General features: G+C 27.3%; 1 protein-coding gene and 1 long non-coding RNA gene across 2 annotated transcripts; one reads left to right on the top strand and one right to left on the bottom strand.

Moving 5' to 3' along the window:
• The first annotated feature begins 2,384 nt into the window (after positions 1–2,384).
• LOC136076994 (ETS domain-containing protein Elk-3-like) lies at positions 2,385–15,492 on the top strand. The gene is made up of 3 exons (XM_065791138.1): positions 2,385–2,586; positions 3,266–3,492; positions 13,953–15,492. Exons 1-3 carry the CDS (start codon positions 2,550–2,552, stop codon positions 15,153–15,155), a joined length of 1,467 nt encoding a protein of 488 aa, XP_065647210.1. The 5' UTR covers positions 2,385–2,549; the 3' UTR covers positions 15,156–15,492.
• LOC136076995 (uncharacterized) lies at positions 13,300–17,909 on the bottom strand. Its single transcript, XR_010636760.1, has 4 exons — positions 17,769–17,909; positions 17,484–17,621; positions 14,955–15,144; positions 13,300–13,474 (listed from the first exon to the last, which is right to left on the bottom strand). It is a non-coding gene; the product is annotated as an uncharacterized LOC136076995 (long non-coding RNA).
• Between the last annotated feature and the right edge of the window lie 1,073 nt (positions 17,910–18,982).

Below are 18,982 nucleotides of genomic sequence, written 5' to 3'. Positions count from 1 at the left end.
AACAACGTTAGAAGCATTAGACCAACATTGTTCCGATGCTGGCTCAACGTGGTGTGCTAGCTGAGAAGTATAAAATTGAAGTACAAAGATAGAAAATATATATATCATTAATTGACGCCGTGACAGTAATGTCTTTATTTGATTTAGATAATAAGATATATAACTGAAAAGTAAGTTGTCGATAATTTCTTAAACTTAAAAAACAAGTTTGTTGTTGTTTCTTTTCAAACAATCAAAAACAAGCTTGTTGTTGTTTCTTTTCAAAAACTTTTGTTTGACACAAAAACATTTGTATCAAACAAAAGTTTGACACAAATGTTTTTGTGTCAAACTTTTGTTTGGGCTTTAAGCCTAACATTAAAATAAGTCCAGTTTTGATGTTCAGTCAGTTTTGGGCTTGTTGTTTTAAGGTTTATTTTTATTGTGTGATTGAAAAATACAGTTTTCAATGAAACATACAACTTTCGCGTTTTTTTAGCGTCCACAAAAATTTCATAAACATAATTTTCACATTTAGATTTTACTTTTTTTGTTCTTACTCACTTGCTCTAAATCAATTGTACTATTAAAAAAACAACCTTTCATACAAACATGAACATAAAAACAAGCTTTGTTACACGTACCTTGTACACGTACACGTACCTTGTACACGTACATTGTACCTTGTACCATGTACCTTGTACACATACACGTACCTTGAAGCTACAAATCTCAAAGATAAACATCAGTCAAGAAGTTTGATTTTTAACTTATGATATAGAAGTTCATATTTGCCATATTTTTAGAAATATTTAACCAAATAATAAAAATGTAGTTATAAAATAAAAAGATATATATAAGGTGCACAATTTCTGCGCTATGTATTAACAACACGTGCATAATTTTTAAAATTTAATTAAGCTTTGATTGATAAAAGATTTCTAAATATTTTTTTTTTATTAAATGTTTTATGGTTTTTAATAAAAAGGTCTTTAAAAAACCGGTAGTACCTCCAAATTAAAGGCAGATAAATAAAAAACAATAAAATTCTTGAAGCATTTCTTGCGCTTTTGTCGGTATTTACAAATAATTAGAAGATTACAATATATATTAACATGCAACGCAAGTCTCATCAAAGGAAGATTAAACGATAAAAGAAGACTCAGAGACAAACAATATACGTAACAATTTATTTTTTTTGAAAAACGTGAGCGAAAAAAATCTTAACTCTAAATTAAAAAATTAAATTAAATTTTATTTACCTTTGAGTCATTTAATAAATAAATAAATTAAATTTAAATTAATAGATTAAATGACTAAAAGGTATATCAAAACTTAATTGAACAAATGTAAAAAAATAAATATTCAAAAAATATATTGAGAAATCAAAATTATTTTGTTCTATCCTCAACTTTTTGAATTTTAATATAAGATTTGGAAAATAAAAAACTTTCGGAGACGGTGTATAAAATAATTATAATTGCCAATGTTGTTTTTTTTTGTAACTTTTTCTCATATAACTTTTTAAAACTACTATTTGTTTATGTTGCATCAAAACATCGTGTATATACAGGGCCAACGACACGGGTTTTAAAGTGGAAGGGGGGGGGGCATCCTGTATATAAGGCAATCGTCAAAGTACAAGCCGAACGTCTCAGTTTCACTTACATTTTTAACTTATGGAACAAAACATAGTTTTTTGTAAACTTTTTGAAAAACTGTAATTATTCATAGTTTAAACTCTTTTTTGTTTCTAGTTGATTTGTTTCAACTGAACTTTAAGGATCTGTTCACAAATTAAATCAAGAAAAGAAATTACTTAGTAGCTTCATGTTATGGCTATTATCTAAAAGAATTTAGAATTAGAAATTAAAAAAGAGAAACCTCAAAAAAAGAAGGCTTCTGAAAAAGTCTTTTAACTTCTGAGTATGTTAATGTAAACTCTCATGCGCATCTTTGTATGTAGTCCAGACTATCTATAAAAATATGAAACAGGTAAAAGGATTAATAAGAAATAAGGATTGATATAGTAGAGAGGTATTTTTGAGGTACAAACTTTGTACTCCAAAAACCCCTCCCATTGTATTGAATCTTGTTGTTTTTAATTTCAATGATTGCTACTACTGATAAGCTTTTTTTGAATAAAAAAATGATAACTGACTTTGTCTTGAGAATGTTGTTTTATTGAATTCAAATCGTTTAAATTATAACTTAATACGCTTGTTGAAAAAGAAGATTAACTGTCCATTAACAATTAGAAATTAACATATTTTAACTAAATTTCTTTGTGACGTTAAAATTCCCTTGTCATTTTAAATTCTTTCGCCATCATCATTCTCTATTATAAAGAGATTAAAGTTATGCGTGGGAGTGTCGTATATATTGTAAGGTATAGGAGTAGTTTCAAATTTTAATATTTAACAAATAAATTCTCAGATATCCCTCAAGTTATTCGAAATATAAAACGAGTTGTATGTGCACATTACCAGAAAAAGTAAAAAAAAGTTCTTGTGTAATATTGTTAAGCTTAACCATAGTAGATTTTTATCTAGCAATTTATTCAGTCAGATATGTTTTCGAAACCAGATGACCAAGTTTTAAAAAAACGTAAGTGTTTTTGCTTGTTATTTTACAAACTGCTTGTAATTTAGCATGTCTTTTAATTTTGTTTGAATTTTTTTTAATAATAAATATAAGTTTCTGTTAGTCGACTGGATTCTTTAGGTAGCTAGAAAAAGAATTCAGTTGAATATGAGGAAGTAGCAGGTGCAATGATCTAACAACTAAAAATTTAAGCTTAGATAATTAGTATAGGTTTTGGAGCATAAAGTCTGTATCCTAAAGATACCTTTTTCTCATTTGTATATATCTATACGTATACATAAGGAATAAACTTGCCCAACACATAGAACTGAATGTATACATATAATGAAAATAGGTATGTACACATACAAGCGCAATTAATCCAACCTTTTTTACAGCTTGCAATTTTTTCAAGTTGTCAAAAAGCAAAATTTTTAAAAATTTGATTACAAAAAAATAGTTTTTTTCAATATTAGAATTTAAAAAGATTTTAAAACTTTATTTAATTTTGTTTTAATTTCTTAGTTGCAAGCTCTCATATTTGTACAAGCGCCCATTGCGTTCAATAAATTTACATAAATAAAACTTTTTATTCTAAACCTATTCAATTGTGTAAGTGTTTAGTCTTAATATTGAACTATCGGCTAATTACAAAAGTTTGTACCATATTTGCTTGTTACAACCTATTTTTAATTATACCTAGCTCCAAGATGTTTGGTTCATTTATGGGAGTTTTTACTTGAAATGTTAATGGATGATTCGTTTACATCGATAATTGAATGGACAGACGAAAAAAACGGCGAGTTCAAAATAAAAAACTGTGAAGTTATTGCAAAAAAATGGGGCAAAAGAAAACAGAAGTATAACATGAACTACGACAAGCTGAGCAGATCGTTGCGATATTATTATAAAAAAGATATCATTCAAAAGGTATTGATTACACATTTTTATCAAATATTTAACGTAATCTTTCGCGGCTAATTTTTAAAGTGATGTCACAAATAAGATTGCATATAATGTGATATTATATTTTTATAAAAGAAACTATAATATAAATGCTTAGTCTATTTTTTATCAACAAATAAATAACCGTGTTGTTATTTAATATACACTTTTTTCTCAATATTTTAAAAAAAGTTATTGAAAACTTTTAAATACTTGCCAATCAACTGTGAGAGGCTAACCAATCGTATTGCAGTATAAAGTCGGATTAAAAACAATAAGATACGTAATGCCACCCATAAAGGATTTTTAATTACTACGATTCGATTTACAAAGATATTAGAAACTAATTTAGATTGTCTAAAAGCAATGTAGTGTATTTTTAATAGTCTGAAAAGAGTCTGAAGTTACATGTATATGTATGTATGTATGTATGTATGTATGTATGTATGTATGTATGTATGTATGTATGTATGTATGTATGTATGTATGTATGTATGTATGTATGTATGTATGTATGTATGTATGTATGTATGTATGTATGTATGTATGTATGTATGTATGTATGTATGTATGTATGTATGTATGTATGTATATACATCAAACTTGTTCCAAAACATGAATAATACAAGTTCTTTCCATTTTATATAGGAAACCTTTAACAAAATAAATTGTATACTTATACATTTTATTTTGTTGCAATGATTATGATTAAAATCATTAATCATATTATAGCAATTTTATAATTTTAAATTGTGATGTGACAGTAGATTTTGAAGATCTTGTTGTTACAAACTTCAATAGTTGCAATAACTTTATCTCAATCAGAATTTGTGAAAACATTAAACATAACATTCTGAAAGTTATTTGAGTTTCGGATTCATGTACACACTTATTGTTCCTCAATGATTTTATTATTATTCCTATGTACAATGATTTCCTTTACGTAAATCAGAACTTCTTTAACTTGTTTATTTATTTTTAACTTGTGCAACCTGGGCACTTAAAGTATAATAAAGTTTATATATAAATAAAATAGAACAACTCTAAATAAATGACATTATATGAAAAGATTGATTTTTTTAAAAGTACAACTTTTACAAAAAAATTGTTTTTAACGGGTACCCTGGTAGCCCCTCGTTCATTCGACAGATACACGGGCAAACATTTTTACAAACTTTGACAGCTCTTTATCATACATAAAAATCTGACAAAATAACTATACAATAAAGCATAGGGGAGACCGGGGCAAGATGAAGAGCGGGGCAAAATGAAAAATGTCCTAATTTTTCGGTTTTTCAATTGGTGGCAGCACAAACAAAACAATGCACACTCCCTTATCAGCCGTTCGTTTAACAACAGTGTAAAACGCCGAAACGTTCGTTTAACAACAGTGTAAAACGCCGAAACGTTCGTTTAACAACAGTGTAAAACGCCGAAACCTCCATTTTTGTTTTAGTTGTGAAGCTTTGTTTATTTACCGCTGACACGTTATAACTTTTATGCATATGTAAATAAGCTCTGCTGCAAAAATAGGTAAGATATTTTGTCTATCGCTCATATTTTGAACTTAATTAATTCTAATACTATCTATTATCATGAATAAATGTCAATTAATTGCTTTCCTTCATGGCAATAAAAACGAATATTCAAGAACAGGGAGTTCGGGGCAAGAGGACGGGGCAAGATGACGAGCTAACAATAGCAAAAATAAAATCAATAAAATTAAAACTGTAACGTCAGTGCTTAATGCCTTTTTTACTTTAAAACTGAAAACAGGGCTCAAGGTTTTGTTTTGCATTCAAACAGTTGATTGTTGCTAGTTAGTTTAGATTTGTTTCAGACCTCAATTAAGTTTTTAATCTTGGATTGGGTTTAAAAGCAGCGTTAAAGCCAGCATTTTTGAATAATGTTTAAAGTTTCAAGGATACTAAAGGTATCTATGGCCACTAGACTATAGGAAAGACATTGCCAGTTGGCACGGTGCGTTTTTAAAACGTTTTTAGGACGTTTTTATTAGGTTTAAATATAATAAAAAAAACCAAAGAACGTTTAAAAAATGTACCGTGCCCACTGGGTTAAAAATTAATGGCATTTGATTTTAGTTCTATCTAAATCTATTGTTTATTTCAAACCTGATAACCATTATTATTAAGTTCTTTTTTATAAGCAAAATGGTTATGACAAAAGAATTAGCATTAACCTTCTTTCCACCCTCTTACAAAATTGACAATACTCTAAAAAGTTTTTCAACAAAAAAAAACAGGTTGAACAAACAAATGCGTCTTTGCATCTTGAAGTTCATAAGAGGAAAAAATATATATACTTAATGTATACTTTATAAAACATATATATATGTATATATATATATGCTGATAAAATACATGGGAAATAATAAACTAACAGGTTCAAAAACTTCCAATGTTATTTATAAAATTTAGTTTTTAATATTGTTTTCAATATACAATTGCAAAATATTTTACAGATATTATAACTTTCTTGGCCGCCCTTTTGCGTTACACAGCCTTGCTCCCTTCCTTTATTTATCCTTAAAATCAGTGCTCTCTATATTAATAATTTTAGTTAAATCAACCTGTTGAAATAAAAGTAAAAAATATATTTTACAAGATATTTTCCTCAAGAAATAATTATTTTGTAGATGATCCCAGAAAGCAAGCTTTCCAGTAAACATTTTATATCGGAAATTCAGTGGACTTATATAGGCATTTTGAGCGGTCCCTTGGAGTATTGCTAATCAGTAACTTTGTGGACTTTAAGTTGTAGCCGTCAAAATTGGCTAGCCTTTGACTAGCCACTATCAACGTTTTGGAAAGTTGTTGGCTTGCCATCTAAAGCGGCTGTCACTAATGGTCCACTAAGTAACCGATGAAATGAACTCCAATAAACAGCTAAAATATGCCTATATAGGTCAGTTGAAAATTCACTAAAACAATGTTTGCTGGGATATATTGTCTCAGTGCAATATTTCGCTTTTACGGTGGCGTAATATTTTTCAATAATTCAATTAACTTTACTTTTAAAAAAACATGCTCAAAGTTACTTTATGATAATATCAAATATATTATATTCACAAATACATTATTATTATTATTAGTATTAGAATATATTATATTCTCTTTACGATATATTCACAAATTTACAATTTATAATTGATCTTATGTTATAATCAAAAAACCAAAAGTATTTTGCCTATGTAGGTTTCTATTAGAGATTGTTTATAATTTTTGTTTATGATTTTTTAGCTGTATTAACTTTGTAATTTAAACACTTTTCAATGATTTGTTGTTAAGTAGTTGTCAGTCAAAATTTGGCAAAATATTTAATTACGTTGTTTATATCAAACAAAAGCGATTGCAGTATATCAAAATCATAAACTTTCATTGGAGTTAGCTTGAGTTAGGTCTTTTTTTGGAATTCTTTAACAACCTTGTAAAAATATTGTTTCTCAAACAAATTAAAAAAGAGGTGTTGTTTCACTTAAAAAGAAAGTATTGTAAAAATAAGAAAAAACAACAGCAAAGGAAAAGGTTTTCTAATTTTCTTTTGTTGTTGTTGTTTTTATTATTTTTGCCATATTTTCGTTTTTCCTGCACAGAAAAAACTTATTTAAGTATTAGTTACTTTGTAAAAGCCTCATGCAACATAACATGCAACATAACATACAACATAACATGCAAAGTAATGCTCAATAAGATAAACAACCAAAACAGTACAAACTTTATCACTAAGTAGAAGTCAATCTTAAATTGAAAAACGCTCATGATAGATATTTTTTATTAATGTTGATTTTTATTCCACATGTTTAAAAGGAGTCCATTAATTTTAAATATAACTCTAAAATTTATTTAAACACTTATTTCTTTATACTCTAATATATACGATTTTAAAAACAAACTTTTATATTTTTTGGCTTCGCCCAATATTTATGCCTGAAAATTATAATTGTGACATATAAATGAGACATTAACTGTCTCTTGCTTATAATTTCTCTTCTACACTTGCTTATAATTCCTCTTCTATATTTTTTCAATTTGTTCTAATTACAATATTTTATTGGTGCTTCCATTAAATAATTTCATTGTTGGTTGCTCGCGCTTCCATCAATTAATTTCATCATTGTGTGCTCATGGTTCTTTTAATTAATTTCATCATTGGGTCCTCATGCTTCCATCAACTAATTCCATCATGGACCTTCATGTTTCCAACAATTAGTTACACTTTTGTGTACTCGCACTTCCATAAATTAATTTCATCATTGAGTTCTCATGCTTCCACCAGTTACATTCATCATTGAGTCCTCATGCTTCCATCAGGTTACGCGAGCTGATTATATTAATTTTGTTACTTCGAGAACTACACCTTTTCAAGATGTAATTAAGAACTTGAAAGTTGTAACTAAGAAACGTAATATGTAATTTAGAACATGAAAGATGTAATTAAGAAATATAAGATGTAATTTAGAAGATAAAAGTTGAAATTGAGAAAAGTATAAAGAATATAAAGTTCTTTGTATTTTGAATTTTGTAGTCCTAATATACTTTGTAATTTAAGGCTGGAAATAATAATATAATATCAATAAATATAAAAAGTCATGAAAAAGGCATTTGAAGTTTAGGCGGTAACTGGAAAAATCCTATTGGGTGTCAATTAAAATTTTCTTTTATTTTTGTTTGTGAAAAATTTGATTGAAATTTCAGATGAATAATAAATAAAAAACAAATAATTTATTTACATAAAAATTTAAAATTTAAATTTAAACAACGTCATTAAAAATTATTGCAATATTCAGTTAAGCACCAACTTGGACGTCTTCCATATTTAAAATCGTTGCGTAATGCGTGGTCGTACGTTGTACAGCGCGTGTACAATCACCTCCGATTAATATATTTTTTAGCGCAGTTTACAACAATTCTTTCTAAATACTGCATTCGTTGTTCCATAATCCCAGCACCGAATACAGGTGGAATGCGAATAACATTTTAAACGTTTATTTTTATTTTGGACCAGATACTGGGTTTAACATTGGGCCGTAGAGTCCTTATCGTAACAACTGAGTCGGTGAATTTTCAAACACCCTTTCCAAACGAGCGTGACACAGAGTATTGTCTGTTACGACAACCAAATCCTCTAAACGGTTCCTGGATGTGACCCACTAGTTAAACAAAGCCAACATCCACTCGTTACAAGAATCCTCTTTAAATGATCCTCTGCGAGTTTCCATCATGACGACATTTGTTGTTGATATAGCTGCAATCAAATGTGTGTTTTTACCTTTTGAAGAAGGTATTTTCATTATTGCTCTTTTCCCCTGTTTGGCACGTCCTTTCGTTTTTCTACAAAAAAGATTAAAATTTGTTTCATCCAACTAAACTATCTGATGACCATTCGTAATGTGTTCATTAATGTTCCTAACATATCCAGCTCTTTTTTGTTTGTTTTCGTTACTATTCATTGTAGTAAGCTTCTTATGCACTTTTTTTTTTAATGAAAATATTCTGCCTTTGAGGTAATTGGCAATTGTGGTTGTGCTGACGCTAATATCAAATTGTCTTAATATCCTTGTTTTAATGGCCACCAATGTCAACTGACAGTCATTTTCAATCCATGTTAGTGTTTCTTCGATTTGATTATCGGTTATTTTTTTTGATTTAAAAAAATTAACCAAAAATCAAATCGAAGCCTTTTTATTTATGAGTAAATTTTCCCCAAAATTTAATCGTAGAATAAACGATTTGATTTAAAAAAAAATGGATATATCTCATTAAGCAAGCATTATCAAATTTTAAATTATTTTATCAGAAATAAAAGATTAAATAAAAATAAGATATATTTTTTTATTATTATTATCAAACATTTTTTAAATGTTGGAAAGTGTTTTTAAAATCAGAGCATAAAATTATATTTGGAATAAATGAATAATATTTGTAAAATAAATATAAGTTATTTGTAGTTATTTAAGTATATTGCTTATAACACTTTAAAAAGACAAAAAATATTTTCTTTCAAAAAAATCGGGAGAATGGATAGGGGAACATGGGGGAAGATGGCGAACGTTTTGAAAAGCCTGAGTTATTGTAAAATTATTAGTCATTACACAATAATGCTTTGTCAGTCTGTTCATGATACCATTTAAAATAATAAGTTCATAAATTTGTTATTTGGTCACGTGACCGGGGCAAGATGACTTATTTTGCAAATTCTACCTCCAATTTTATAAAAATTTGAAAAATACTTACTACTCTAACTAAAGTAACACAAAATAAACACGCTCCACAAAAAAATATTTCTAAAAAAGTTTCACCTGAAGGACACCATTCATATTGAAAAACCGGAAGCAAGGTATTTTTTTTAGCGCAAAAAGTAAACTTATGCGCATAAAATTGCGTTAATAATATTTTAAAAAACCAATTGGCGTTTTAAAATACAAGATGGAAATATAGTTTCGTTTACACCCTTTTTTAAGTTTTTTTGTTGAGTTGCTTTATGGAAAGTCATCTTGCCCCATTCGCCATCTTACCCCATGTTCCCCTACTATAAAAAATCGGGAGAATGGATACTATAAAAAATCGGGAGAATGGATACTATAAAAAATCGGGAGAATGGGTACTATAAAAAAAAATTAATATAGTTAATAACTTTAATAACTGATCTTAGGTTAGTTTAAATTACGTTTCATTTTCCTGCTTGTATTTTATTTCGCATAAGTACGTCTTATGTTAACCCAAAATTTAAGTAAAAATGTACCATATTTTAAAGTGTGCCCTCTATGATGACTAATTGACTTTTGATATAAAAGTAAATAGAATATTACTTACCAATTGACGTCAGCACTTTAAGTTCGTCTAAATTATATTTGAAACTTGTGACTTTAACACTTTAAGAAATATATGGTAAATGTCTTGTTTTACCTTTCTAAATGTGTGATATATTGCGTAGTCATCCTTACATCATCATTATCTTGTATTTATTTTAATTTTAAAAATCTATGAGTGGTAATTATTTTTTAAAATTGGTTAATATAGTGGTTTTGAAATTAATTTTTTTTTATTTCAACATTTTACAATTGAAGTTAAAAAGACAATGCCTTTTTAATTTTAATATTAATCGTAAAATAAAATATTTTATGAAACGACTTTTGATGTAGCTCTTTTGAGCTGCTGAGGTTCTGTGCAAATGTTTGTTTTCTATATCTTATCACCCCGCACCCCACCCAAACTTTTTTATTTGTATTATAATATATTTTCATTTCAAATCTTGTTTTGATTTTCTTTTTTTTTATCATTAGTAATTTTTTTTTTTTTAGTGCTAAAACACTGGTGGTGATAAGCGTACTTAATTATTTAAATAAAATGTTTATATTATAAATTAATATTTTATTTTTTGAAATTATGCTTACAAACATTTGTTTTGAGTTGAATTATCCCCGTAGTACCTACATTACTGAAGAAGACTTGCTGTACGCAAGTAGATGCGTAGTATCAGCGGCGGGTTCAATACTGCGCATATAATCTAAAGAAGTACGTCGAAGGTAAGAAATAGTATTGGATTGGCCGTAAGTGATTTCATTTCTGTTTCCATTTTTTCCGCTAACGTCACAATAATGGATTCAAAAATTTGTAATCAAATTTAATGCTCAAACAGTTTCTTGGGAAGACGTTCAAAATGATAATGATTAGAAGAAACACAAAAATTCTCTAAGATTTGATTGCAGCAACAAAACTTGATTAGGGGAATGCAAGATCATTTGCGTTCCCCTAAACAAATTTTACAGGGAAACACAGATCATTTCCTGCGACTAGAGGTTCTTCTATTGGCTGATTATGTGCAATGCTCTATTTGTTAATGGTAATAATTCAGTAAAAGCATCTAAATAATCATTTTAATCAATAAATTGTGAACTATTTTGCAAATTGTAAACTTTCTCTTTATTGTTCATACTCACTAAAAATATTTAATTGAATACATCCATTATTTTGGCGCTTTGCTCAAATTTTTTTTTGTACGGACGTTGTTCCTACAAAAAAAAGTTTTCTACGAACAACGTTCAAAAAACTGGTATCTAATCCGCTAGCATTGCTTCCAGGTTAGTACAGTGCATTAAACAATCAAAATATTCGGCAGATGTATTCAATGTTTTTTTGTATCGTCAATACTAATTAATCGTCGTTTGGCGTTAACACAGGAGTTTAAATGTAATTAAACATCGAGTTTAATCTGACCATTCGGTGTAATTCTCAGACTTTTTACATTATAAAACTATATTAGATAATGTTTCCTTTTGGTCAAAACTCTGTGTGGTTTTAAGACCTTTTTTATTACAGATAATATTATTGTTTTGGCAAATTAAGTTGGTGGGGTAAGGTAAGACTTCCCTCTTGTATTTGGAAAAACAATGATAAACAATTTTTTTATTCTTCTTCGGCAAATCATGTGACATAAATGAAATTTTTCCTAATATCTTTTTTAAGCATGTATAATAAATACATCTTGTCACATGTATAATTTCACGGTTTGTTAACCATTTTTGGAGTTATGTTTTTTGCCTTTTGACAAATGATAAACAAAAATGTCTTTAGAACAAGTATGATGCATCAAGCTAGATACAATATTTATCTCCACCATAGTTTAAAATTGTACCGTTTTTAAAATAGGGGAAAGGCGCCTATGATGGCATACTTAACTTTGAAGCTTCATTATTCAGTATCCTGAAGACCAATAATAAAAGTTTTGATATGGATACATTCCTTGTTACATCAAAAACAATAATTACCCTGGGAGTTTTCATCAGTTTTATTTTTTTATAAGTTATTCTTATTGTAAAAAAAGCACAAGTATGCCATCATTCGCAATCACTGCTCCGATGATGGCATAAAGGAGGATGGGGCTAGTTAGGATCGAGGGTAACTTAATGATTTCATTTAACCTTAGAGTCTTCCCTCAGAAAAGCCAGAAATTACTCGAAACCATCCTAATTTACCATTTCATGCTACACACCAGCATTGTAAAATTTTGCGCATGCGCATAGAATTTATTGCGTTTTACGTATTTTTTGGACCAAAAAAAAATTTTGGAGCATCGCTTTCTTTTAACTTTACTTAAAAATAAGTTTTTCTTATAAAAAAAAAAGGTTTTCCCAACTCGTCAATGTTTCAACACCCCCAACTCGTCAGTATGCCATCATGGGTAAAATTCATCATTTTCATTAAAACAAGCTGTGTCTGCTTTGTTCAAAAGATAAAATTAAAGTAACTATTCCACTAAATGCACAAAACTTGAATATAAAATGCATGAAAATTTCATTTCAGCACAGTTAATAGTAAAATCACAATCTTAAATATATGAAGGAAATAAAACTACAACAGCACATCCCAAAATCGATTTTTGTTGATTATAAAAACAATACTTGTGTACAAGGGACGTTTTTTCACTAAAACTAATGTAAAGTCAGTATAGTTATGTAGGTCGAATCATTTTTTTACCAAAACCAATTTTAATGGAAATATGACCGGTATGCCATCATAGGCGCCTTTCCCCTAATTAATCTTAACTCGCTAGCCACGCAATAACGTATGGTAGATAAACAACTGTTAGAATTTTTTTAATTAAAAACTATTTTTCTAAACACTATTTTTTTTTTTATAATTTTTTTTTTTCATTATTAAAATAATGGTTTATATTACAAAATTAGTAATAATTTTCGTAGTACAATATAATTTACAAACATATCAAATTATTAGGATGCGAATACTTGCAGAAAATCAATTAATTGATCAATTAACTGATACTGAATATCACTTTGCATAAAATTAATTAGAATACAATAAATTTATTAACAACAATTTATTGTATTCTGTAGATGATTTGCAACATCTTTAGAATCTGCTACATTTGTAAAATCTGCCATATGAACACATGAAGTAAAACACGCAACACATGATAATATTCAAATCTAAAACATAAAATTTATAACTATAAAGTAAGTATAGCATAGATATAATAAAACATCAATTTTGGAAACCTTAACACCAACATGTTAAAGTTTCTAAAAAACCCTAAAGATCACGTATGATAAAGGAGTAAATAAATAAAGATACGCTACTCATTTGAAAATAACTTTTAAAATATTTCCAAAAAAGCAAATACTAAAAGCTGCAGTAAAAGGATTAAACTAATTTTCATATTCGACGCAAAAAATCAAAATGAATCAAATCAAAATGAAAAGTAGCACTCTACCAGAATAACTAAAAGCGATGAACACAATCGGTCATAATCACTGTACACAATTCTTGCTCCTTTTCTCTTTCTGCAGTAATTCAATTAAAATAGATTTTTTTAATATTTTAAGATATTTTTATAATTCATAATTTTTATGCATGGAAAGTCAATTTTTTTAAATTTAATAATATACTTTTTTTATTTCTTATTAGGTTAGTGGACGTAGATTTGTTTATAAATTTATTCAAAACTCTGAAATGAGAAGAGCGGTTGATACAATCAAAACGAGTATGATACGTCAAGGTCGAAGGAATGTATCTGTAGGTCCATTCCCAAGTCATCAAATATCAACGGAAAAAACAACTATATTGAAACAAAGTAATTCATATACCAATGAAAATATCTTCTACCAGTCTTCTCCGTCATCCCAACAGTCATCCGAATCCTATCAGTCATCTTCACCTTCTCCGCCGCCCAATGAACCAGAAGTGTTTTTCAACACAGACAAAAAGCTGAATATTTTTGAAACACCCAACAGTTTATTGTTTAGCAATAATTACATCAAAAATAATTATCGTGAAGAGAAAAGTAGCTTTTTCGATCTCAGTATTGCTTCAGATGTAGAACGTACTTTGCACCCACCTTCATATGACAATGAAAAACAACTTTTAGATTACAGCAACACCTCTACTATGAATGAAAGTTCGCATAATAAAGCTTTTTGTCGAGAAAATAAATCTGACAATCCTATATTAAGTAAAAGTGATGTTTCATCAGAACAGTTTAGGTTTCAAGACCAGATTATGAATGATTATAACGAAATGCGTCAAAAAAGTGCTTTAAAAAGTAAAACATTTAATGATACAAACCTTTTGGAAAACAATTATTATAAAGAGAACAAAAATAATTATTCTTGTTTTTCACTCGAACATTCTGTTCAAGCAAATCAACACTTTCAATACAATAGACCATTTTTTGAAAATTATGATACAATAAAGAAACTAAAACCTATTGAAACTGCAAATGAATTCAAATTTAACACACGCTCAAAAATTTATGTACCTAAATCAGTCAGCTCTTCAATCGTTAAACCTTCAGTAATAAGACTAAGCGAAGTTTTACAATCGCTAAATGACGCTCAACATGAATCAGACCAAAACAAAAAATATGATTCTACCAAAATAACTAAAAGCGATGAACTCTTTTTTACTTACCCTGTAATAAATCGTTTGTTGCAATCAAAAGATGTAAACGCTCAATCTAGTGCATCGCCTCGTGTTTCGCCGGATATTTCTGCTTACCAACTTCCTCCTGGATATGTTCTTCGCAAACACGTTCCTCTAATTGATGCCTCTACTCAAACAACACATGTATCTGAACAGTACACAACTTCGGTTATTACATCTAGAAAATAATTAAACAAACCGATTGATATTAGTATTAAAAACTTATCGCATTAGGTAACTTTATGATTAGGGTATTATCATATCATTAAGAAAAGTTTATATTCTACGCATTTATTACAACATTAATATGATAAATCGTTAAAACTTCTGTGATTAACGTCAACCGATTTCCGGCATGAGTTATTAATAACTTTTCTATATATTAAATATTTCTTACTAAAATTTTCTATAGAATAAATATTTTTTACCTAAAGTAATTTTAATATATATTAAATACACTAAACGTAACCTAACAAGAACATGTAGTTCATGTTCGCAGTACAGAAATATATATTTATATTTAAAAGTATTGTTATTAATTATTTTTAAAGCATTTTCAAGAAATTTTTCTCTTGTTTTTTGCGAACTTATAAAATAGTGAACTCTTTAATTTTGGATACTCTTTTCTTCTGTAATAAGAAATAGACAATATTTTTGACGGATTCTTCTGAACAATTATTTTAAAATTTGCAATAGCTCTTGCTAAATGGTTTAACTTCATCATAAAATGTTTGTTTTGGGTTAGGGTTACATCTCCACAACTAATGAATATACTATAATTAATTACTTTGAAAATTACTTAACTTTTACAAAGCAAAAATATTCTCTTAACAAAAAGGGAGTTTATAAAATATGTTATGCAAAAGAGTGTGGCAAAAAACGGGTGCAGAAATAGTAGCCAAAAGTTGTTGCTATTTATATTTTATTCAAAAATTACTTTGAAAACTAAAACACTTTAAAATGTTAACAACTACTGTATATATGCTGTATTTTTTCATACTGCAATCAAACACTCCTTAGTGTAAGAAATATTACGAAAACTTTTTAAATATATATATATATATATATATATATATATATATATATATATATATATATATATATATATATATATATATATATATATATATATATATATATATATATCTATATATATATATATCTATATACAGTAGCGTGCAAAAGTAACCGGAAAAGAGCATAACTTTTGAATAAAAAGTCCAATTTCTTTCATATTTTCACTGAAATGTCAAAAAGTTGATTACAAATCTTAAAACAAATGAATTTTTACTAAATTTTACCAATTTAATCTTAAATGTTCATTTAATTAAAATATGCGCGTAAAAAAGTATCCGGACAAAATAAAAAAACTTGAATAAGATTTTTTTTTTAAACATTTTTAAAATTGAAAATGCTTTATTTTAAAGTATTACTTTACTACTTTGTTGGGTAGCCCTTAGCATTAGTTACTGTTTTATAGTGACAAGGCATTGAGTCCACAAGCTTCATAATCACAATAATTTTAATTTTTCCCATTCTTTTTTCAGAGTATTCAATAAATCACGTTAACTTGTTAGTTTTTGACCTTAAATTTGTTGATCGATGAGTTACATAGACTTTCAATAGAATTAAGGTCAGGACTTTCCTAAAGCTATTCGATTAATCGAATTTCATTGGTTTTGAAAAAGTTTTTCACAAGGGTTGAAGTGTGCTTTGGGTCATTGTCCTTCTAAAACATCCTTCCTCGAGGCATTTTGTCTTTAGTATATATATATATATGTATATATATATATATATATATATATATATATATATATATATATATATATATATATATATATACATATATATATATATATATATATATATATATATATATATACATATATATATATATACAAAGATTTTGAGAGATTAAATATATATATAATTATATGTGTATGCTTGTGTGTTTGTGTGTGTGTGTGTGTGTGTGTGTGTGTGTGTGTGTGTGTGTGTGTGTGTGTGTGTGTGTGTGTGTGTATACTGCGCATATACTTGAAAAAATCAGTCAAAAAGCTTGCTTTATTTATGGCTAATCATATAAGTCATTCAATGTATATTTAAAATGGTTAATGGTATGCACAAGTTTTATATTAAAATAAAAAAAGAACACAACGATACACCTGAAGCACAAAGTGCTTTGCTAAAATCGTGGTATTTGTATTTATGAATTTGTAGTAAAAAGCAGAATGTTTAAACTATAACTGACTGTCAACATATTTTGGTAAAATAAAAAAAATTTGTATTACATTATTTTAGTGGAGAAAAGTTTTATGAAAAATTTACATTTAAAACTGTGATCTGGGTTATAGCTATGGCTCTTTAGAATTTATTTTAGTCAAATATTATACCTTTAAAACTAAATTTATAATTTAAATTTTTATTACCTACGCCAGCAAACAAACGACATTTAAATGAAAACTTTTAGACGAATTTTTATTTAAATCATAAACTATCATGAACAAAAAATCTTACTTTATATTTAAAAAGCTTCTAACGTAAGTTTAATGTAAAAATCTTCTTTGCATTATTTAATTTGTGTTGTTTTTAAGGAAATGGGTACATGTTTGCGTTACCAAAATCCCTCTATCTGCAAATCCAATTCATGCGAGTCTAAAAAAAAAGGTAAATGACATATAAAATCTGTCCGAAACAATATTTAAAGGCTTTTTTGTTGAATTCTGGATTAATTCCTTTACTCGATCTAAAATTTAAGAGAAACAAACAACTAACTAAAAATATAGATTTTTCAATACTTACGTTTCAATACTGATGCTAACGTTGACATCTCTAATAATAAACGTGTAAACTTCAGTAGTTTAGATGTGTAATGAATGAAAAAGATAAAAATATTTAAATTAGAAAAAAAGCTTATTAAATCTGATTAATGGTGAATCAAACAATCAAAACCAATTAACTCGAATTTATTCATACGGTATTATTAATAATGCAATAGTTCCCACTCATACAATCAATGAATGAAAATCCTATATATATAAATAATTTTTCATAATCAGTCAAAAAATCGGATTAGTTCAAACCAATCAGTTTGTTGTAAGAGAACCATCGATTTAAAAGCCTTTTGTTTATATTTCAAAGCAACAAAAACTTTGATATAAAAATATTTAAACTACGCGAAACTAAAAGAAAAAACTATTTATTAGGTATTACGAAAGACTAAATCATATTTCCTGTTTAGTAAATTTCTTTGGGATTTTTTACAAATATTTTTTCTCTCTTTAAATACTATTTTTAGCATTTTAAATAAATTTAATTAATATTCTTTCTATATGCAGTGCTAGCGATAATATGTTTTGCTTATGCCTCAATATAATGTTAATAAAAACCAGTCAACGTTCAAAATTCTAAAATATTATTATGACAAAAATAATACTTTAAATTATAACAACAACAACAAAAAATAATAACAATAAAAGGCATTGTTTCATATGAAAACACATAAGATAAATAATTTACGGAAATACAAATTTAAATATTTTATATTGCAATAGAACTCTTAATAAGCTCTAATAAATTTTTAGTATCAGATCATGAAAATAGAGGGCTTAAAATGAGACACTTTTAAGTAATACTTAATTTTCTTGGTTTCTAATAAAATAAAGAGTAATTATTTTTTTAAATATACATAGTTATTATTTAACATATTTTTGTTCGCCATTAGTGTCAAATAAAGCGTAATTATTTGTCAAATAAAGCGTAATTATTTGTCAAATAAAGCGTAATTATTTTTTGTCATGTCAAATAAAACGTATTATTTTTTGTCATGTCTAATAAAGCGTAAATATTTTTTTAAATATACATAGTTATTATTTAACATATTACTTTTTGTCATTATTTGTCACTATATTTAATAGAGGAAAATAGTTTTTTAATAAATGTCCGATTTTAAAGACTCCCAAACACGTGATTTTCTTAAAGAAAATCGCGTGTTTGGGAGTATTTTTTGTATAGCA

Source organism: Hydra vulgaris, chromosome 02 (assembly GCF_038396675.1).
Source record: "Hydra vulgaris chromosome 02, alternate assembly HydraT2T_AEP".
Lineage (NCBI taxonomy): Eukaryota > Metazoa > Cnidaria > Hydrozoa > Anthoathecata > Hydridae > Hydra > Hydra vulgaris.
This window is presented reverse-complemented; position numbering and strand designations above follow the sequence as displayed.